Source organism: Arvicanthis niloticus, chromosome 3 (genome assembly GCF_011762505.2).
Source record: "Arvicanthis niloticus isolate mArvNil1 chromosome 3, mArvNil1.pat.X, whole genome shotgun sequence".
Lineage (NCBI taxonomy): Eukaryota > Metazoa > Chordata > Mammalia > Rodentia > Muridae > Arvicanthis > Arvicanthis niloticus.
The window spans coordinates 82124608-82148641 of record NC_047660.1 but is presented as its reverse complement, the minus strand read 5'-3'; the positions used below and the strand labels follow the sequence as shown (position 1 = coordinate 82148641).

Sequence of the window (24034 nt, the reverse complement as noted above, 5' to 3'; positions counted from 1 at the left end):
ATAGTTTTAGAGGCAATCCAACTCATTCCCATGTGTGAGGTGATGTCAGTCCTTTGAAGCCTTCTATGATATGAATGGGAAATGGAGCTCTGCTGTCCTTTCAACCTGCCGGTGTTTGGAAGCCACCTCCAGACACTTTAAGTCTCTCTGTGCAGTTTAACTTTTTCAAGTGGCAGTGAGACGGTTGTTTCCACCTTTTAAAATTTCCATTCAAAATGATTTATTTAAATTGTACATATCAATATTTGTGGAGTAGAGTGTGATGTGGTTCAGTGCATGCACACCATATGCAATGTGCTAAGGTAATTAGCAGTTCTAACTCTCAAACTTCTACCACTTCTTTGTGCTAGGGAGCCTTCCTTTTCTTGTTCTTTATAAACAAAAATACCTTGCTAAGAAGTTGACTCGGTGGATAAAGCACTTATCATGCAAGTATAAAGATCCAGAACCCATGAGAACTGGGTGTGCTAGCACTTGTCTATAATCGCAGCACTCCTGTGTGGAGATGGGCAGCAAAGATCCGAGAGAATCTCCAGATGCTTCCAGGCTAGCCTGGTGCATGCAGTGTGGTAAGCAACAGAAAAAACAGACCCATCTTAAACAAGGTGAAAGGAGAGAACCAACACCCAAGGTTGTCCTCTGAACTTCATACACACACACACACACACACACACACACACACACACCCCAAAGGATGCACATATGTGCATCCAAATGCATTCTCCTAGACATACATGCCACATGCATACACATTAAACAATACTGTGGTAGCACTATAAACTGTACTTTCACCGTACTGAGCTATAGAACAGTGGCTATTTTGAACTCCTTATCTGACCTCCTCTATCTACCTGTGCTGATATGTTTAAGAACCGAACACAAAATGGGATCATCTGGGAAGAGGGGACATGAGTTGAGGAGTTGCTTCTATCAGATTGGCCTGTGGGCAAGACTGTGGGGGATTTTTCTTGATTAATGATGACATAGGACAATGATCCAGCTGTAGGTGGTACCACTCCTGGGTACCAATCCTGGAGTGTATAGGAAAACAAGCTGAGCAAGTCCACCCCACTTTGGGGTGGGACAAGCCAGTAAGCAGTGCTCCTCTGTGGCCTCTGCTTCAGTTCTTGCTTTCAGGCATTTGCTAGAGTTTCTTCCCTGACTTCCTTTCATGATGATCTATGAAATGTACATTGAAACAAACCTTTTCCCAAATTACTATTGGTCATGGTGTTTATCATGCAATAGTAAGCTAGCTAGGATACCACCTTCCCACCACCCTTCTGGTCCTCACGCTATTCACTTCTGTGAAATATACATTTTAAAAAAGGAATCTGGCCATGTTTTTACATGTTCTCCTTTAGTATGTGTACTAGGGAAGGAAACATGTTCCTTATATTGAAATTTTGTATCCAAATGAAGCATGTCCTCAAGTGTGCTATGAAACCAAATTTAATTTTCCTGGATTGACTCAATGCTAGGATGGTTATTTTCTCTTTAATTGAAATCCATCTTTAATCGTATACTAATGGCCAATGTAAGATTTATTAGGCTTATTTTAGAATTTTGTATGATGTCTACTCTTTGCCTACTATCATTGGATTTAATCATTGTGGCTTGATAATGTATTGAAATATTTGGTAGATGTTTTGCTGTGCCAAGCCACCAACTGGAGTCATTTCAAAAGCATCACTAGGAGCATTCCTACAAAGAATAGCCGTCAACCAGCCTGAGATGAGACTAGGTAGGACTTCCAGGAAAGAATTGTTGATGTCACAGTCATGTGTCCAAAGCATTTATCAGGGGAATCCTTGTACAAATGGGGCTATGGCTGCTCGCCTACCCACAGAAAGACCAGGTTGCTATGCTCAGTTATTCTTGTTACAAGGGATATAAAGGTTTTGGAATCAATATAGGGCATAGAGTAATTTCCATGCATTTAGCAAATGGTTACCTTCTTGGTGTTTCTGATTAACAATCTAGATAGCCTCATCAGTGCCTGGAGTACTCAAGGCTCTAGCTTGGGTTCCAACCCCCAGCAGAATCCAGCATCTGACCAGGCTCTCTTGTCTTCCTGAGTGTGTAATAGCATTCCTGATTTTTAGGATTTCCTGGTGAGTGTTTGTCAGGTTCTGTCATAAAATAATTTACATGTTTGATTAAATCATTCTAAACATGTAAATTTGAAGATAACTGATATCATTTATATATTTTTCATGATAAAATTAGTTTTCTTTGCATTCAAGGCTTTCTTTCTGCCCTTTAAGGCTTTTCATACTTAAGTTTATTTCTAGGTATTTATTATTCTGTAGTTTCTGGGGTATTTTCTCTCATTTTCTAAGTGTGTGTGTGTGTGTGAAATTTTATTAATTTTAATTAAATAATTAGTGTATTGGTCCCCAAGGATACCAGCAGAGGGAGCCAGATTTCCTGGAGCTGGAGTTTCAGGAGGTTGTGATCTGCCTGATGTGGATGCTGGGACCCAACCTTGGATCCTTCAGGAAGAGTGACATTCTCCACTCTACTGATCCATTTCAGCCCAGCCTGTAACTAGATGAGTCTTTCCATTCTTTATGGAGCTGTTTTCCTAATTTGGAGCCATATGTCTGTTCATTGGCTGAGATTCAGCCATTTTTATTGACACTTAGGTAAGAATTTCCCTCTCATCACAGCCTTAGCTGCATTCCAGACTTGTATCCCAAATCTGCAATCTGATTGTCTTTCTCCTTTTACTGAAGGGTTAGCAGAGAGTCTTACATTTTCAGGGGAAAGAACTGCTTAGATTTCTTTTTTGTTGTTGTCGTTATGATCAGGGAATATTTATTTACTTATTTATTGTGTACGTACATGCATGAGTGTTCCTGTTTTCATTGTGTTTGTATATGTGTGTGTATATGCATTTGTGTTTTTGTGTGAGCATGTGCATATGTGTGAGCATGTGCATGTGTATGAACATGAGCGTGTGCATATGTGTGAGCATGAGCGTGTGCATATGTGTGAATATGAGCGTGTGCATGTGTGTGAGCATGAGCATGTGCATATGTGTGAGTGAGCATGAGTGTGTACATGTGTGTGAGCATGTGCATATGTGTGAGTGAGCATGAGTGTGTACATGTGTGTGAGCATGTGCATGTGTGTGAGCATGAGCATGTGCATGTGTGTGAGCATGAGCATGTGCATGTGTGTGAGCATGAGCATGTGCATGTGTGTGAGCATGAGCATGTGCATGTGTGTGAGCATGTGCATGTGTGTGAGCATGAGCATGTGCATGTGTGTGAGCATGAGCATGTGCATGTGTTTGAACATGAGCCTGTGTGTGAGCATAAGCATGTGCATGTGTGTGAGCATGTGCATGTGTGTGAGCATAAGCATGTGCATGTGTATGAGTGAGCATGAGTGTGTACATGTGTGTGAGCATGTGCATGTGTGTGAGTGAGCATGAGTTGAGTGTGTGCATGTGTGTGAGCATGAGTATGTGCATGTGTGTGAACATGAGCCTGTGTGTGAGCATAAGCATGTGCATGTGTGTGAGCATGTGCATGTGTGTGAGCATAAGCATGTGCATGTGTATGAGTGAGCATGAGTGTGTGCATGTGTGTGAGCATGTGCATGTGTGTGAGTGAGCATGAGTGTGTGCATGTGTGTGAGCATGTGCATGTGTATGAGTGAGCATGAGTGTGTGCATGTGTCTGAGCATGTGCATGTGTGTGAGTGAGCATGAGTGTGTGCATGTGTGTGAGCATGTGCATGTGTGTGAGCATGAGTTGTGCATGTGTGTGCAATTGTGTGTGTGTGTGTGTGTGTGTGTGTGTGTGTGAGAGAGAGGACAACTTGAGTGATCAGTTCTTTCCTTCCTTGAAACATATCCTATGGATGGACCTCAGGTCATTAAGCCAGTGGGAAGTACTGACCCATTTCCTTGACTCTGCTATTTTTTTATTTGTTAATCTATACAAACATTTGAAATGAAAATGTGTTCTCTATTTGGGAGATAGGATGCTAAAAGTATATTAATCAGCTCTGTCTATTAATTATGTCATCTGGAACTAGTTTGTTCTTACATTTCTGTCTTACTGAAAACACCGCCGTGAGCCCGTCTCTCACTGTAGCAGTATGCATCTGTCTCTCCTAGTTTCTGTTTATGCCTATTTTTTTTAGTATTATAAATATATAGTTTTATTCTCATTGTAAACGGATCCATTTTAGTTTTATAGCTACTTTTTTTGCCTTTAAAAACGCTTAAAAAACTTTTTGATTCTTTGTGAATCAATTTCACAACATGCACCCCAGTCCTGCTCATTCCCCCCTTTCCCCCATCCCCTCATATCTGCTCTCTGCTCTTACAACTTCCCCTTAGGGAAAAAATGCAAACAAACAAACCCAAAGAATAGGAGAACATCTCATCACGGAAGCTGTTGTATATTACAGTGTGCTCCACAATATAGTTCTCTGTCCACACATCTTCACTTGCAAATGTTCATTGCAATGAGTCATTTGTCTGGTTCAAGGTCTCTGGCTTCTGTGTCACCATCAATATTGGATCCTCATTGGGACGCTTCCCAGTTTTCCTGTTTCCTCGTGTCATGGAGATCCTTTAGCTTTGGGCCGCAGGACTGGCCCTTTCACAAGACCCACTGTTCACAGATGAAATCAGTTTTGGGGTTCACTTGTGCCTGCACCATTGCGGCCAGCTCCACTGTGTTGCCAAGGCAAGGTGCAGGGCCTGCTCTCCTGAGTGCTATAGCTGATGAGGGTCAGGGCTAGCTCTTCCACTTTCATGCCCTTGGGGCCAATTCTCCTGATTACTGCAGCTTGGGGTGGGGGTGGGGGGAGCAAGAGCATCATCTCCACTCCCATGGCATCTCATAGCAGGTTAGTGGCAGGGCCAGCTTTCCTGCACTCCTGCCCTTGGGGTTTGCTCATAGGTGTCCTTTGATCAGGGCCAGCCCTATTGTGCTTGCCAGGTGAGGTGCAGGGCCCACTCTCCTAAGTGCTGTAGCAAGCAAAAGACAGAGCCGGCTCTCTTGCTTTCATGACCCTGTGGGCAGCTTTTCTGATGGGGGGAGGGCATCACTTCTGCACCTGTCCCACCCCACGGCAGACCAGTGGTAGGATCTGCTTTCCCATCCTTACGCCTTTGGAGCCAGCTCTACTGTGCTACCCAGGCAAGGCACATGGCCTGCTCTCAAGTACTGTGGCTGATGAGAGATAGGCCAGATCTCCAGAGTTCCATGGCAGCCATTGAGGGGTGGGGCCACCTATGCATAGCCACTGGCCATCCAAGTGGTCCCCAGCAGCTTCACTCACCAGGGACATCCCCATGTTCTCTAGTGGTAACATGAGCCATGGATGGACATTGACACTGACCCCTGCCACTAGCTATAGCTATGGCCATAGCTAGACATGGCTCTTAACGGCAGCTCAGCCTCACCATGGCAGGGCTGGCCACTCAGCAGGCTACTCCTCTCCACCCTCACGTCTCCAGTTCCATCTTTCTTTATAATGCTCAAGCTGCTCCACTTCTCTTTCTCTCCCATCTGACTGCCACATGCTTGCACATTGTGCTGGCTTCAGATACAGGCTGGCCACTCGGCTGGCAGGTCCCTTGGTGACTTCATCCATGCTGTGTAGCCTTCCAGCAAGCAGGTGTCTATGGCCCACCTGCACTGGAGGTCAGGTCTGTGGGTAGCATGGCAGTCTGCAGGTCTCTTGTCTGTCTTCCTTCTTCTGGGCTGTACTGCCTGGACTTGATTTGGTTTGATTTTTATGAGTCCTAGGCATAGAGCAGCTTCAGCCACCAGGTTGGGCCTCAAACTAGGATGAACAAAGGACTGACTGCCATCTGCTCCTCCCCTGACTGATATAAGAAGAATACCAACAAGGTGTCTCTTTACCATTACAAGGGGTCTAAAAACACTTTTTGGTAAAAACTGTATCATAGATTTTAAAAATTACAATTTCTTTTCTTTGTCGTTGTTGTTTCCTTTTACTTGGCTTCATTCCACCTCTTCTTTACCCAGATAAAAAGAAAAGAAGAAGAAAAAACCAAAAATAAAATAAAATAAAATAAAATAGCCAAACCACCACCACCATCAAAAACCCTCTGTGAATGATTTTGTTCAAAGCATACCACTGCAATAGAAAGTAAAGTAGGCATTACTTTTGGTTATCCAAATGAAAATTTTTAGATTTTGTTTTGAATCTTGACATTTAAAAAAATATAAGCCACACATCACCATTTTTAGGTTTATTTATTTTGTGAGTATGAATGTTTTGTTGGAATGTGTGCATGCCTAGGCACCACGTGTGCTTGGTGCTCACAGAAGTCAGAAATGGGTGTCAGATCCCCTGGAACTGGAGTTAGGGATGGTTGTGAAGTTCCATGTGGGCCCTGGAACTGAATTTGTGTCATCTGCAAGAGCAAAAGCCCTCTAAACTGCTGAACCATCTTGCCAACCCTCTTGTGCACATCTTGGTATTTAATTTTTTTCCTAATAACTACTTAAGTCTTTATTTCCCTGATATATTTACTTAATACTATTTGATGAAAAATGATTAGATTTTTCTGATCTTTTTTTATCTTCTATTTTGTATCTCTTACTTAACTTTGAGTAATAATAGTATCTTGTTTTTAGCAATTAGTGATGTTGTTAAATATGTGTAGAGTTGTATAGTTTATAAACATTCAGACTTTAATTTTTTTAGATAAGTTCTTTCTAGCTGGCTAGCCTTGAGCTTGCTACCTCAGGCTGGTCCCAAATTCTTGTCCCTCCTGTCTGAGGCTACACATGTGCTCTGCCATACCTGGCTAAGATGGATTACCTCCAAGTGTTATGTTTTGGTTATGTGTTTTGGAGGTGAAAGTTGACCTCTTGTTCCTACTTGCTCTTCCTTCTTGGCCATTTGACTTTCCAGCTAACTTTCTTCAAACTTCCAGGGAAACCGATACTGGCATTCTGTTGTATTTCCATAGTCCGCATTACGTAGTCTTAGTTCTGCAGGTACATGTATTGAGCATTAACCCACTGTTTCTCCGGGTCTCTTGTTTAGCTGCATTGACCTTTTCCTTCAAGATCTCGTGTATACCCACCCCTTGCTGGCTGCCATGCAGAGTGCTTATGGTGTCATGGGTATGGGAGAACTGGCCCTCACCGGCCCACAGGACAGCAGCACACATATGACATGTCATGGATGCAGGAGAGCTGTCCCTGTCCCTCTTCATGGCTCTTCTCAGTTGATGGCTTCTGATGGAGGTGCAGGTAGATCTTCCCTGGGAGATTGGCCACTAGTGTAAGGACAACACAAGATGGACTTTTTTTCTTTCTTCAATTTTTGGGGGAAACAGGTTATGGAGTGCAGACATGGGAAGATTGGGAGGTAAGTGCAATCAGGGCACTTGATATGAAATTCCCAAAAACTTAATTAAAAACAAAATTCATAAAAAATCTCATGTAGAAGACCATTTTCTGAGACTCATTAGCCACTAGTCTTTGTATGGAAGTTTTACACCAGAAAGTTAATGTTGGATCTGAAATACTTGCCCACACATTTCCCCTTAAGAATCCTGTTGGAACCGCTCCACTATCATTTGGTCTTCAAGAGACTTGTGACACCTGATACTGTCTTGATTTACCCCATTTGACAAGCAACTTCATATTTTTGCCTAAAGGATATTTGTCTTTAAAACTCAATTTGTTCCAGCATATATCTCAGAGCTAACTAACCATTCAGGACAACCTTTCCCTAATGTTCAAGACATCAGTCCAAGTTTCGTGTTCCCAAGAACTTTTCTTCAATTATATGTTTAAATATTCTCTCTACTTATTATCTTGCTTTTCTTCTTTGAGGAGTATAGTTGTGGCTATTTGGATAACCTTAGCATGTCATCAATTTCTAGGTATTATTTTAACCCTTTCTTTATTTCCATTTTATGATTTCTATTCTCTGCCTCTTTATTTTCTCAAACAGTCTTCTCTTCTTCTGTCTCTTTCATCTTTATTTCTTTGGTAGTTTAAAAGTCATTTTTATGTGATTCTTTCTTAAACTCTAACAGCTTATGTTTCCTCCTCTCCACTGTTTCGTTGTGTTTAACCTGAGTTTCTTGCATTCTTGTGTTGTGATCTTTCATTGCCAAGGGGAATTTACGTTATAAGAAACAATGTTTCTTATGCTGTCAACATTGGCAACATAAGTTTGTGCTGGCTAGTCTTACATCAACTTGACACAAACTAGAGTCATCTGAAAGGAAAATGCCTCCCTAAGATCCCACTGTAGAGTATTTTCTTAATTAGTCATTGATGGGGAGAGCCCAGTCCATTGTGGATGGTGTTGTCTCTGGGCATGTAGATGGTCCTGGATCTATAAGAAAGGAGGGTGAGCAAGCCATGTTAAGCAAGCAGTGAGCAGCACCCCTCCATGGCCTCTGGCATGGGTTCTGCCATGCCATCAGCTCCTGCCTCTGGGTTCCTTCCATGTTTGAGTTCCTGTCCGGACTTCCTTTGGTGAACAGTGATGTGGTGAAGTGTCATCCCCCCTTTCTTCTCAGCTTGGTTCAGGTGGCTCACCCTGTCCTGGAGGACCCTTGTTTCCAGTCTTGTTTGACTTCAGTTCTGGATACACATGGCCACAGGAGATGGAGCATCTGCCTTGGGGAGAGGACTTGACTTCAAGCCAGTGGTACTTACCAGATTGCTAATGCTGGGACTTCTTGGCACTCTCTGTACCCCATCTTCCTGTCATCCTGTACTTTGCACATCATATGTGCCCTTCTGGACAACTATCACCTGAAATCTTTAGCCTAGATATTATAACCATTTTTCACCTCAACAAAAATAGAATGTGTGGATCTTTAGACTTATTATGGCTGTTTAAAGAAGGGGAAAAGAAGCTGACTTGAAAGAGCCTTGTTCGAATTAGAAGTCTGTGTGTTCTTTGTGGGTCCACTCAGCCTCCTTGGCATCATGGAATCTGGCAACAACAAATGCAGAACAGTTTATTGTCATAAGTACAGCTTTGGACTCTCATGTTTTAGTGAATTTGTACACAAAGACTGGAAAATTAACTTATAAGCACACATACAATAAACCTTGATAATGTAAAAGAAGTGTTATATATTTGCCAAGTATTCATACTTGAAATAGAGTGTGCGTGGGGGTAAGTGGCAAATATGAAAGTCCTCTCTCATTGTGACAAGTCCAAGGAGATCGGCTAAGAGATGGTGGGAGGATGAAGCTAATGAGCCCGTTATATTAGGCAGCCACTTCCAGGATAGCAAGGGCTCTTCTCTGTGTCCCTACACATGCCATGCAGAGGGCATTTTAGAAATATCTAGGTTCTCTGGTATATTAGTAAGGGTTCTTTAGAGCCACAGAACTTATGGAATGAACCTCTCTGTATACATAGAAAGGTATCTATCTATCTATCTATCTATCTATCTATCTATCTATCTATCTACCTAGGCTACAGTCCAGCTAATTCAACCATGGCTAGCTGTGAATGGAAAGTTCAAGAATCTAATAGTTGCTCAGTCCCACAAGGCTAGATGTCTCAGCTGGTTGTCTGTAAATGCTGGAATTCCAAGGAAGTGGGCTCCCATGCCAGTGAAGGAATGGGTGTACTAGCAAGGCAAGGGCAAGCAGGTGAAGAGCAAAAGCTTCATTCTTCTATGTCTTTAGGCTTCCAGCAGAAGGTGTGGCTCAGATTAAATGTGTGTCTTTCTGCCTCAAGATCCAGATCAATGATGTGTCTTCCTACTTCTAAGGTCTGGACTAGAAGTGAATTCACTCACTTCAAACCAAGCAGAAAACCTCTCACAGGTGTGCCCTCCATTTTTGGATTGTAATTCATTCCATATGTAGTCAGGTTGACCACCAAGACTAGCCATCACATCTGGTCTGTAGCTTCATAAAAGGAGCCTTGCCTATCATGTCTGAAGCTTTGGGTTCAGTCTCTACCACTGGAATACAAACAAAGCAAACCAATGCAAAATGTCTAAGTTGGTGATTTAAAAAAAAAAAGTCAGCATATAAAAAAAATCACAGTGGTGTACACACACACACACACACACACACACACACACACACACACACACAAGAACCACCCCAAAACAAAGAACCAAACAAGCCCAAAAGCAGAAGATGTTAATAATCTTTTTGTCTGGGTATAAGGGAGATTTCATATCTTCTTTTACTTTCTGCACTGGTCGAGAAGTTATGTATATATGTCACTTCTACAATATAAAAAGAAATGGTTGAATAAAAAAGAGAAAAAACATAGTAACTCCTTTAACAATAAAGATGTTTGAGAGACTTTCCTGGTTTATATGCCTACCTTGGCAGAATGTAATTTTAAAGCATTGGATTGCTATTGTAGAAATATATATTTAGAGACCTCTGGTCAATGTGAGTTTTGTAGTTAAGGTTATATCCTAGCTTGCTTTTTTTTGCTTCTATAAAACACTGACCAAAAGCAACACATGGAGCAAACAGTTGATTTCATCTTACAGCTTATAGTTCATCATTGAGTGAAGCTATAACAGGAACTCAGGGCAGAGGCGTGAAGCAGAAGCTAAAGCAGGGGCCATGGAGGAGTGCTACTCACTAGCTTGCTGTCTATGGCTTTCCCAGACTTCTTTATTATACAGCCCAGGACCACCTGCCTGGGAGTAGCACAGCTCACAGTAGGATAAGTGTCCTATATCAATCATTAACCAAGAAAATGCCCCACAGACTTGCCCACAGGCCAATATGATGGATGCATTTTCTCAATTGAGGTTTCCTCTTTCCAGGTGACTCTTGATTGTATCAAGCTGACAAAAACTAATCTGTGCAAGTTAACACATTCTCTTCTTTCTCCTCTCTCTATTTCTGATGCTGGGATGGAACCCAGGCCCTTGTACATGCTAGGCACATGTTCCATCACTGAGCCACATCCCTAGCCACAACATCAAGTTTAACAGCAGCATATTTTTCCATGAATCAACCATAATTAAATTAACCAATATCCCATTTCCAGTCAAAAACATGGTTTCTTAGTCTAGGATAGACAATATTGTGATAAATGTTCTTACAGCAAAATGTTGTTGTCTTCACAATTATTTCACCAAGTTCTTAAAAGGATTTACAGAATATCTATTAAATGAGACTGCTGCTTTAATTCGTGCAATAAAGAACACATCTGTCCAGTGCTTTCTAATTCGTTCAGGTGAGTTTGGATAAGAACCCTGACTCTGTAACTTCAAGGCACATTCCTTAAATACATAATTGTTCAAGATGTATAGAAAAAAGTAGCCATTCTTATTTGCTCACTAAGAAGATTTGCCTAATCAGGCTATGAAAGGGAATCAACTCCATCCCAACCCATACAGTAGGAAGTACACAGATAAAGAATCAATTGAATGTAATAGCCACACAATGCGGACGGAGCCCTGTGTCTTCTAAATGAGTTCCTCTTCGTCTCATGGAGAAGGTTGTGCTCAGTTTTCTTTGTCAGTTCTACTCTACGCTAAGTCAGACTATGAACTGCAAGAACTTAAGCAGGATCTAGGGCCAGCAGGATGGCTCAGTTGGTTAAGGTGCTTGCTGCTAAGCCTGACCACCTGAGTTTGGTCCCTGGGATCCACATGGTGGATGGAGAGAATCAGCTCCTGCAAGATGTCCTCTGACTTGCCTGTTCGTGTTGTGGTATAGGCATATCTCCCCATCACCCCTCCACTGAATGAATACATAAAGCATGGAATAAGCAAATGTAATAAAGTGCATTTGAGGTGATATGTTTATACATTTTAATAGATAATTTATCAACATAAATGCATCTTCCAAAGTATAGCCCACTGCGTGCGTGGCAATTTCTGAAGGTATTGGAGAGTCTGACCCAAGGTAAGAAGTTGGAGGTGGATAATCCCAAGATTGATTTCAAACAGTCACATTGTAAGTGTGTATGGTGTTTGAATTTATTGATTTTTCTTATGGATTCAGTTATTTTATGCACATTTTTAAAAATGCTTTGTTTTTATTGTGTAGGCTTAGATTTTTCAAAACTTACATGAATTAGGGTTCTATAACACTTCAACCTCCCTTCTATATCACTTACCAGAGGTAGGAAGAAAGAAAGGTTAATAGGAAACAGTGGTTGTGGACCTGCTGAGAAGTAGCTCTTTGGGCGATTCCAATCTGCGTTGTCAGGATATCAGCAGTTCAGTCCAAAACACAAAGTATGATTCAGTAGCAGTGGCTTTCTCCCAGAAGAAACTACAAATCTCCACCCAACTGGCACCAGTCTGCAGAAGCAGCAAGAAGCAGTTGGAATATCATGAGAAGGTCTTTGGCACATTTCTCTCTACAAAGCCATAACAAGCAAAGATCAGTGAAGACTAGCAACGTGTCCCAATGCATGCCAATGCAAGAGCATCAGCAGCAGAGACCAGTGAAGTGTTGCAAGGGAAACCAATGCAAGAGTGTTGTTCACTGTCTGTTAGGTTCTACTTACACTCTTTCCATACATCACGAGTCCTCTCAGGTGTCTGCCTCAGCAAAACATCCTCTCACAAGACAGCTTCCAGAAAAACACCACATGACACCATTGAGTCTCCAAAGAAACCAGAAATTTCCGCCTCATATTGTACACGTAATGTAGCAGAGAAATTTACTTTTTCAATTACTGATATTCCTAGAGTTTAAATACTTTATCTTTTTCCCCATAACACAGCCTCTAAAAAGTTTTCATGTGTAATGGATTGAAAAGTAGCATTGAGATGAAATTCAGCATTGAAAATAGTTGTTATCTGTGAAAACATCACCAATGCATGCATTCTGGGGCTCCAGGGATGCTCCAGCAGCACTGCTGAGCCTGTGGGTGCTAGGCAACTGAAAGGCATTTCCTCCTCTGCACAGAGCTCTCTATTCCAGCCCGGGGAAGCATCCTTCTCTCCAGCTGCATCCGCTCTACATGCTCTGCATCATGATTCCAGCAATCCCAGTGAGTTAAAAGCACAAAGTAAAAGTCTCCCTTTGCTTCTTCAACTGTATTTTCATCATGGGGAATCTTTGTTAGCAGTTTAAGCATGTTACTTCCCAATTGGTCCCATACCCACCAGTTGTGCCCAGTTACTTTCCTAGGTGCTGTGATAAAATACTGACAGAAGCCACTTGAGGGAGAGGAGGTTTATTTTGGTGCCTGGTTCAGGGGAAACATTCTGTAGTGGTTGGGGAACATGGTGATCTGCTCAGTCTCTGGTGGCAGGAACATGTAGCCAGTGATTGATATGTGGCACTGGCAAAAAAAAAAAGCAGAAAGCTGAGCTATAAGCAGAATGGGTCATAGCCCTCCAAAACTGCTCCCCACCTCCAGCTGGGACCTACCTCCTGACATTCCACAATATTCCAAGACAGTACCACCAGCTGAGGACCTAGTATGCAAACTCATGGTCCTATGGAGGATCTCTCATGTTCAAACTACAGCCAATTCAGAGGATATGAAGCAACATATCTACACATATATCCATGGTTTTAATATGACACAGATGAGTGTATGCTGCATATCCTATGTTATGATCCGTGTTTGTACTAAGATGTCCACTATGGACAGCTTGCAATATAGGCATATCAGTACATAGGACCTCCTTTTCTTTTTCTTTAAAACAAATGAGTTGTTTATTCATTCATTTATCTATGAGGTATGGAGATTGAATCCAGAGCCTTGTGTATTCTAGCAAGAGCTTTATCACTGAGCTGAACTCCTTGATTTTATTTGGAGGCTGAATCTCATTAAATTGCTCCAGTCTGGTCTCTTGATTCTCTTGCCTTCATCTCTGGGGCAACAGATCCATATGTGCACCTCCATGTCTGGTTGTGCTTCTCCTTTCTAAGTAGCTATATGAAATTCTATTATGTGATAAACGGTGATTATTATTATTATTACTATTAAATTTTTTAACCAACTTCTATCTGGTAGACATTTGCAAGCTTTACAATTTCTCATAATATTTTAAAGGAAGCAGATCTTATCCCAGAAAGATGCTTCCTGCTCCCAAAAGGCAGTCTGTCCTCTATGGAAATAAGCAACTCTCGGTTCACACAATTAGAAGGTGTGTGATGCGTGAACGCTTCCCTCTCTTCCCCATTCAGCCTGATGAGAACCAGAACAGCAGCATCAGCATATGTTCCCACTGTTCACTTAGGGGCTCCTCTGTCACAGGCGCGTCTTCTCTTCACTGGAGAGGGTGGCTGCTGAGGTGCTGCCTCACTGTGCAAGCCAGTGTGGCTGTGTGAATGCGACACGCCTGCTCCCTAGAGACAGAGGAGCAGTTGAAATCAGTTTCTTGGGAGTCTCTCAATTGGATGTTGGCCCTGCCTTACCCTAGGACACACCCCCATTTACAGACTAAGAAAATGCAATGGCATGGTTAATACAGTACAGTCACATACATGCATGTAACACTATACACTCATACACACAACCATGGGCACAGACAGGCACAGCTGTGGGCACAAACTCCCACATAGAATCATTTTGTCAATAAAGATCAGAGGCTCACTGGTTGCTTGTTCTCCTGCTGGGAGAGGGACTGGGATGTATAGTACGACCACAAAGCCCTTAAGCCTAGTCCCTAACCAGTTGGCTCCAGCCTCAGTAGCCAGCATTGGCTTGGGGGAGCTGCTGCATGCCAGCTGATCCCTCCAACACCTTTCTATGGGGAGGCTCTTTGCCCTTTCCCATGACAGCATTCTTAGAGCTGGGGCAGCTGCTAAATAGAAGAGCCACACCTGGTATATAGTGTGCTCGCTGGCCACTTCCTGCCATCTCCTGTGCTGGAGGCTCAAGGACCTATTTCTTCCAGGTCAGTGGAAGTCTTAACATTGGAAAGGATCATCACAACTGGTTGAATTTTGCTCAAGGTTGCTTAAACATCTATTCCGTGCAGGAGCTTGGACACAGTGGACCTCAGACTGTTTCCAGGTTTGTGTTTTCCCAGGCCTGCATTTCAGACACAGCCGAACTGCTCTGGACAGCAGAACACCCTCTGCCAATACTGCAGTCTCCCCACCTTGTGTAGCCCAAGGGGCTAGAAACAACACATGGTAGGAAGGCAGGCTCTAAAGTTGCTGACCAGCACCTTCTGATATCTCAACAGCCAGCATTTGATGTGATGTCTGGACACATCTTCCTCATCTTCTTCCTTTACTTCTCCTTCCAGAATTGGGAGGATTGGTTCTCCCTGGAGCTCTCTACACTAGGAATAGGTGAGCATCAACCCTTCCACGTATGGTTTGCTGTTCACAACTCTTACCGTCTCACTAGCAGCCCATCGCTGCAGGGCCTGGTCTTTACACTGGTCACTAAGCCCTTCTGGGCTTCATTATACCTCTCTGTCAAATGATAGTATACACCGAGATCTCTTTCTTCGGGGATGTTATAATGATGAAAAGGAATAGAATACTTGAGTGGCAGCTTCCCAAATTCTTTTGTTTGTTTATTTGTTTGTTTTGTTTTGTTTTTCGAGACAGGGTTTCTCTGTGTAGCTCTGGCTGTCCTGGAACTCACTCTGTAGACCAGGCTGGCCTCGAACTCAGAAATCCACCTGCCTCTGCCTCCCAAGTGCTGGGATTAAAGTTGTGTGCCACCACCACCCAGCCTGGCACTTCCCAAATTCTTAATAGACCTTGAGGTTCTTTAAATACTTTTTGAGCTAGTAGGAAATAGGTAGTGCATCCGTCTTAAATGTAAGTGTACAGACTGTTTTGTTTAATAACTACTAATTCTCAAAAATCCTTCCTGTGGGTTAAGATCCCTAGTTGCCCTACAACAACCGTGGAGTCCACCTGTGCTAGGTGGCATGGATAGTAACTAAACCACCAACCGTGGGCACGATCTTGATGCTGATCTCACCCGTCTGCTACTACTAAGTCCTATCATTTTGCTGTGTCAACCGCTCATCAGTTAAGGCACAAAACTAACCAGAGTGTAACATGTATTTTTTTCCCTTCATACACAGTATTGTTGATCCTCTGTCAAAGTGCATGGTTATATATTTCTCATTATTGCTTTCGGAGAAAGGCCTGGTCGTTCCCTGTCTACAAATCCCAGGAGGGCAGCTTGCCTGGTTGGTTCACCTCCAGCACCCACTGCATGCCCTACCGTGTTCCTCTTGACCAAGATGCTTCAGCATTACTGACTGGATGGATGAGTGCTGGAGAACGGTTGTCAGCACACAGACACTATATAGGGGACAATGAAACCTTATGAATCGGGGCTAGTATGTACTCATTTATTCATTCATTCAAGCATCCATTTAGAAAACTCTTGCATTCTGGCAAGAAAATTAATTTTCTCCCAGCCCCCAGTTTGAGTGTCAAAGCCATACGGAACACAGCCCCGGGGTCAGGATGTGCTTGGTTCAGTTTGGAAAGGGCTGGCACGCCTTCATAGGCTGGAGGTGTGCTCAGAAGCAGAGAATTCATTATAACTAGTTAGTCATCCATGGCGACACTGCCCGTGGGCGGGGTGCACTTGGCGCTCTGCTGGTGGGCCCGTTCCTGGTGCTGCTTCCCTAGGTAGGTGTATGGCTGGTTGAGATCTGCCAGGACTCAGAAAAAGGCCTGGTAAAGAGCCCCTCACATTCAGTAATCCAAACCATTCACTGCCAAGATAACTTTTCCGGAAACTGCTGTGAGGGAGAGCGGTGCTGGATCCTAGCCGGATACTATCCAGTGGAAGCCAGAGCCTACCTACCCTTACTCAGTTCTCTGCAATTGAGTGCAGAGAACTGGGGTGCAGTGTACCAGGAGAAAAAAAAAAAAAAAAACTATAAATCCCAGAGGCGGAAATACATGCACATAAGGAGAACCGAGGCGGCGGGGACTAGGCGAGGTCAGGAGCGCGCGGCTGCCCCAGTCGCCCGAGTTTGCTCCACTAGGCGAGGATGACTCAGCCTCACTCGGGTCTTTACCGCCAGCCCGCGCGAGGGCTCCACAAAGTTCCTAGTCACACCCTAGAGCTTGTACGAGGATGGGGACAAGGCTTTTCTAAGAGTGGGGGCCTCGGCGAAAGAGACATCAGAGGCTTCCCCGGTGGGTATCTATAAGCCTCACCTGCGCTCAGCTGCCTCCTCCCTGGCTGGTGCTGGTGCGGGAACCTCCGGGCTCAGAGCTATCTGATTGTCACTCCCCCCCCTCCCCCCCCCCCAAATACCCCGGCAGAATGAAGGGTGTCTGCCTGTCGGGTTGGACTCCCCGCAGCATTTGCTTCCTTTCCCGCCTCGGCATCCTGGCCCCTGGGTGCACCGTAGCAGTGCGGACCCCGAGCTTCAGTAGGCTCAAAAGCACCCTGGCCCATGGTCCCGAGCGTCAGCGGTGGCTGTGCGGTCGCCCGGTGCCGGTGCCGCGATTGCAGCGCCACCCTCCGCGCTTTCCACCAGTAGCCGCGGCCGAGGAGCAGCGATGGGCGGCCACGCCGCGGTGCACTCCCTAGACCCCGACCCCCTAGTCCCATCCCCAGCCCGCTCCGCCGCTATACGAGCGGGTCCAATGTCGCCGCTGACGCTCGCTAGCCTCTTCCAGACTTCTGCCTCTTCCCAAGGAACCGGGAGGGGAATAGGGAGGGGGTCGCGCCACCTCTAAGCTCCGCAGCCCCCCACCCCAACGTCCCTGTCCAGTCCCCTGGGCTCCCTGACCAGATCAACCACTGGTAAAGTGAGGAGTATCGGGGGAGCCCTCCGCCTCGATCCCGAGACCCCCCCACCCCCACTCCGCTCCGGTCGCCAGGGCCTGGGGACCGCCCGGGGCCACCGGAGAGACGCGCCCGTGGCGGCGGACTGCGGAGTTGTAAAGAACTCAGCGGCCGCAGTGGGCCGGGCCGGGCGAGGCGTGAGCCGTGGCGGCCAAGGACACTGGAGTTTGCGAGTCTCCGCCCGCGAGGCGCCTCCCGCCCTCCCGCCGCGGCTCGCCGGACTCCCCGGGGCCGCCGAGGCGGGGCCGGGCAGCTGCCGCGGCAAGAGGCGCGTCTCGCTCCCTCCTCCCGCGCCTGCCTCCTCCCCAGTGCTCCCTCCCGCCTCCTCTCCGCCCTCCCCTCCCCCCCACCCCGCTCCTTTTTTTTCCCCTGCTCCCCAAGTGAGCCCGGCGCGCGAGAAGCAGGAGGGGCGGCGCGCGGCGGAGCAGGCAGCCCAGCGCGCTCGCCCACCGCCCGCCCGGCGCAGCTCTCCGCGGCCGCTCCAGTCGCCGCCGCCGCCGCCGCTGCCGCCGCCAGGATGGCTGAGCCGGGCTCGCTGTGCTGCGCGTCCCGGGGGGCCTCGGCGCTCCTAGCCACCGCTCTTCTCTATGCCGCGCTGGGGGACGTGGTGCGCTCCGAGCAGCAGATCCCGCTTTCCGTGTAAGTGCCTGGTGCTGGGACTCCCGGGGAGGGGCCGCTAGCGCCCGAGAAGAGACCCGGGGCTCCCAAGTTTGGGAGCCTGCAGGTGCGGCTGGGCAGGACCCGCGGCGGGTGCGGGCCTCGCCTCTTGCACCTGCCTCTCAGCATCAGTACCCAGCAGCGGGAGACCAGGGTGGGACCTTCAAGCCCTTATCCTGGGGCTAGGGAGTAAGACCTGGAGAGCTTCACCTCAAGTGACAGCGCCAAGTTTAGAGCCTGTTTACCAACTGCAACTTCCACGGACTGTTTAATGATCCCCTTTTCTGCTATCTTGCCATCCTACTTTTCCGAGAAGCGGGGGGATGGGTGGATTTCTTCAGAGTAGTATTTGCCAGGTGATGCTCATTTTAGATGTTTAAGTAACCAGGCAATTGTTTCTATGAAAGCCCATGGTCTTCTTAGAGAGCCGGGGACACTTTATACCTTCTGAACTCCGGTGACCCACGACCCCGTCCTGCGCTGCGCTCCGCACCTTGGTGCTGGTAGTTTGTAAGAGAGAGCTTTTTCTATCTTTCTTTCCTTTTTCCTTTAATGTTTTATCGTCCTGCTCTTTCAGCCATAGCCCGGTGTGTGCGCGTGTGTGACGGTGACACTGGTATTACATTTCTTCCCTCTGCTTTTTTCCCCATAGAGTGAAGCTGTGGGCCTCCGCTTTTGGTGGGGAGATAAAATCCATTGCTGCCAAGTACTCGGGTTCCCAGCTTCTGCAAAAGGTAAGGTTTCTGTGGTGACAGACAGCGATGATTTTTCTAGCACAGAAAATGGAGGCAGATTTAGTTTTTCCAAACAAACGTGAGCCCAGAGCTGCATCAGTTATCAGAGTAGTCTCTGATCTCCCGGTTCTTGGCATTGTACTGTGCAGTGACTTCTCCCTACCAACCGGTTATTTTTAGATGACACTTGATTCCAAACACAAAGAAAAGCAGGATACTCACTCTCACTGTCCTGGCTGGGGCTTGGAAACAGTGTGTTTGCAAGGCTCTTCTCGCAGTTGTCGGTATTGCTGTCTCAGTGCGAGAGCAGATGCTTCCCTGGCCAAAAGATGCTAACTTCTTCCAAGGGGCAGAATCAGAATCGGCAGCGTCTGTTCCACCGTGCACGGGAGTCATAGGGTTCAGTGTATTGGCGAGATACCAGCAGCATTGTTTGTCATCCCTGCAGTTGTACAATCCCATTATTCCCCAATCATCTAGACCCAGGGCTGGGGTGCATTACATCATTACAGATAAGGCCAATGGATGTGGTTATCTTTCCACTCAGCTGCACTGCCGGGTAATAAGCTAGGAGAGTGGTCCACAAACTTAAGAAATTGGTTGGCGTCCATATATTTCTGTAAAGTAATGAGAATGGAGAATTGATTATTAGGCTGTTATCAGGAGCTGCATCAATTTTAATTCAAATAGGCATCATCATGCTTAAAATTACATCTTGAGATATATGGCCCCCTTTCTCCCCTTTAAGATAAAGAATGAGCCTGCGGGTGGGTGAGTGTGGGTGGAGATCAGAGCAAGTGAAAAGAATGTCAAGTTAGTAAACGAACCAAATTAATCCAGATATTCTCCTGACAATAGAAAATAAGATTGGCCTTCAGGGGACAATTCTCCAAGAATGGGTATAAAAAGCTTAAATTGTTAAGTTAACTTTTAAGCATTTTAAAATGTGCTTTTTGGGCCAATGTACCATATGTGTTTCGCATGCTGCCTGGTAACCACGTCCATATTTTATTTATGGCATTCCATTTCAGAGAGTAGCATTTCAGGGCATTATATGAAACTGTTTGCCACACAAAATTCAAATATTATAATAAAACATCATCCAATAATAGGATGGCAAGGTATGCTGGAAAAAAAAAATGCCAGGCACCGAATCCTTGAAGCTATAGGGAAGATTGGTCACCTTTAGATTGGGAAGAAGTTCTCTGAAATTTAGTCAGTTGATAAAACTTGATTCATTGACCTGCCTTAATGGAACACAGCTATTTGCATACCTGCTACCCTCCATGTTTTTATAAGAATGGCCTTTCTCTCTGGTATTCTTTTAATTTGGTCCAGCCCTGCCTGTACTCTGGCTGTTTGCCTGCTTGTCAGATGTTTTATGTGACAAGCTCCGGACTGTGACACAGCCTGTGTATTTTGCCTATGCTTTGAATTCTGAGGCGCTCTGAGTGTGAGCACATTGTATAACTTTAAAGAAATATTTCTCATCTGCATGTTGTAGTTGTAACAGTTCCAAAAGAACGCTCCTCCCCCCCCCCCACCCCTCCGTCCTTTCGGACTTGGTTGTACTTAGATAGCTTCTAGCTCACATTTTTGGGGAGCACATGAACTATATTTGTCTTCTCTTGGAAGTTTGTGCACACACGCATGCTGTACAAATTCCATCAGCCCTATTATTAGTTATTGTATAATAGCAAATTGGCAATGGCTAAGATACTTCTCGTCGGCATAGTTCCTGATACTGAATTCACCAGCCTTGCTCTGCCCTTGTTGAGTTTGCAGCTTGACAATTGTGTAATTATTTCCAGCTGTTTAATGCTTTGTTGCCCTTCCTTGCTGCTGTCTGGCGTTTTGTAACTAATTCGAGGGGAAGGTGAATTGGTGCTTTCAATTAGGGTCCAGGGTGGGTATCCGCTCTAGTACTGGGGTTCATCACCTTTCACAAGAGGTTGTGAAATACCCACGGCTTTGGGTTGCTTGGCAGATACTCTCATGAGTGACCAGAAGGGTAGATAAGATGATTTAGGAGGCACTTTTAAGAAACCCTTGAGCCATACTGATCTCCCAAATGTGACTCCATTCTTTAAAATGGCGAAGAGACATTGGTTCAGAGAGTTCAGCAGTAATGAGAAGAGACTGGAGATGCTCTGAGCCTTGGAGATGGAGCAGCACTTGGGAAAGCAAGGGTACCGTCACCCGTCACCCTCCTGCTTATTTTCAAGTTTCCAGCCACTTGCATTAGAATTTATTTCCTTAGATCAAAACAGCGCACATCAGGTCCCTGTATCTTAACAATGGAGGTGCTTTGAAAATGAGTTAAAAAATTCAATTGGAAAATGCATTAACACTGTGTCAAGGGAATTCACAGGTGACAATACTGGGTTGCATAATAGACTGTAATTTCATTTGTAAGGTGCGGGCACTTACATTTGATTCTCAGTTAAGAAAAAATATACCGTGTGCTATGATATAATTTAATGTATTTATGTAGTTTTCTAACTGGGACTTCATATTATGAATCAAAGTAGCATGTTTGTTTTTAGAATGTTTTTAGAATGTTTTCTTTCTTTCTTTCTTTCTTTCTTTCTTTCTTTCTTTCTTTCTTTCTTTCTTTCTCTTCTTTTCTTTTTTGATCTAGGGCCTAAACTTTCTAAAGTAATTATTGTGAATATAAATGAAATAAGAACTGGCCATCTACTTTGAGGTGTTTGGAGACTGGGAGATCTGCCATTTTGGCAACTTGCTTTGTTAGGTAATGTGACTTGCAGTGACTCCAAAGTAAACACTCATAGGTAACAGTGTGGTTCACCACCCTATAGGATCAGTGTCCTCAGCTAGTCCTGTTTGGTGTCACGGTTCTTCCTGTCGTGGTTTAGGATTCTATAGTAATATAGGTCTTCTATGCAGGCTTGCTTTCTTAGTTTCTTCGTTTTGCCTTAGTTGAACATGGGAATAGCAATCTATTCATTTCATTTGCAGCAGGCATTCTGGATTTTATAAAGCACAGGGAGCCAGGTAGTTTTTTATAGCTGTGTGTCTAGGCTGTATAGGCTGTAGAATGGAATGTGGGAGTGAATCCTGAGCAGTTTGGGGGTTGTTAGAGGCCCTCTGAAGTCAAGTGCCGGTGTGCCCCTGTGTGCCTGTCAGCTGCCTCCTTCATTGGCAGATACTGCAGGGCTTCCCATTCTCTTCAGCTTTTAATTAACTTCCTATTTGACATATTCATGCCAGTTTTCAGCTGCCCAATCTTGCTTCATTTTCCCCAAAGAATGTGCTTTGTCTGGGTTCTTTCCAGGAGGGAGGAGTAGTTTGGTCACCTCTCTATTCTGGGATTCACTGAGAGGTGTTCTAATGGGTCTGAGGACTTGGCTGTTAAACACAAAGACACCACACCTTTAACATTTGCAATAAAAGTCATTAAACCCGACAGGATTTTTATCCCCTCCTCCTCAGGGGGATTTCCTCGGAAGCTGAGTTTTTCATTCTGTTTAGACCTGCATCCCGGGGATGAATGTCCCTGGGAATATTGAGTTCTAGTGACGTTTTTCCAGAATTGAGATGGTAAGCACAGGTAATATGTGCTTCTGCCATTAACATCAACAAAGAGTCCACAGCTACCTTGGACACCTCCTGCAGCACTCACCAGGCTATTTTATTCTTGCAATGTGCAAGCAGGCTTTTGTGCTATCAACTATTTATTGAGATGGCTTTAATACATAAACTTGATGTCTCTCTCCACAGGACAGAGTCAGCAAAGTAAAAGGCCGATCCCTTTAGCCATTTTTACAATTATGACTTTTCATCAATGTAGAAATCAATGGACTTTTAAATAATTAACAAAGAACATTTGTGAATTGTAAATGGTAGGGGTGGTGGTGGTGGTCCGTGCTGTGCTGTCCTAAGCAAGCACAGCCCCACAGATCACGGAGGAGGCTCTTCTCTTTTAGAATAAAGGCAATTACCTGCTGTCCCCAAGGATACACATTTAGCCTGTGGTGCCGTGGTACATACATAACATCACTTCAGATAAGTAGACTTTCTTCTTTTATATTATCTTTTAAAGTCTTGACATGTCTGAAGTGACAGTTCTAATCTTTCTGGTTAATTACTGGTCTCATTAGTCTTGTCACCAGGATGCACGTGTGATAGGTGTCTGAACTCTTAATGTCCACATGGTCCCTTGATAGCTTCTTGAACATACCTTTGGTTTATTGTTTTCTTTTTTTCTGCCCCCTTTCCTAAGATTTTTCCTCTGTCGGAGATACCCTGATTTCTTTCTTTCTTTTACTAGGAACTGCTGCAGCCTGTGCTACTCACAGATTTGCATATGCTTATTAAAACCAAGGGGCTGGAAATATGAATGAAATTCTTGTTGGAGGCAAACTTCAGGTTTCCATTGCAGTTGTGAGTTTTGAGCCGCTAATAGGGTGATCTCTTTCTAGTATTAATTAATAAATGGCTGTGGTTATTATACTACCAGTTTGTGATTGCGCAGACACATGAATATCAAATCATCTACCAATTATGAACCCTCTCAGGCATGGGCAAGCACAATTAGTGTTTTCAGTTTTTGATGACGATTATCAATGTGTGGTAGGATCCACGAGAACGTAAGAAGCCACCATTCCTGCTTACTTACCGCCTTTACTCTGATTTCATCCCTTCGGTTTGTAGCACATATCCATGGGAGTGCAAATTTGGGACTTCAGATTCTGGTTTTGATTGATCTCCACTGGTACATGGTGCTCCCACGTAAGGCAGCCAATAAATGACTAAGTGTGCTGAGCTTGCTAAGCGGGGTGCACATGTCATGTGAGCAGGATCCTTTGTCTCAGGGTTGTCATTAATCCAGATTTGCCATCATTGGAGCCAACAAATGGGCCTTTTCTTTATCCACACACACAAGGTCTGTCAGG

General features: G+C 44.8%; 1 protein-coding gene across 2 annotated transcripts in view; it reads left to right on the top strand.

Annotated features, from left to right (window-relative positions):
* The first annotated feature begins 18183 nt into the window (after positions 1–18183).
* Positions 18184–24034, top strand: part of Cacna2d3 (calcium voltage-gated channel auxiliary subunit alpha2delta 3) — an 800506-nt gene continuing 794655 nt past the window's right edge. For both annotated transcript variants that reach the window (XM_076931312.1, XM_076931311.1), the window contains exons 1-2: positions 18184–18363; positions 19034–19115. In XM_076931312.1, the coding sequence (XP_076787427.1) occupies positions 18242–18363; positions 19034–19115 (204 nt within the window). In that variant the 5' untranslated portion in view covers positions 18184–18241. The remainder of the gene's footprint in view (positions 18364–19033; positions 19116–24034) is intronic.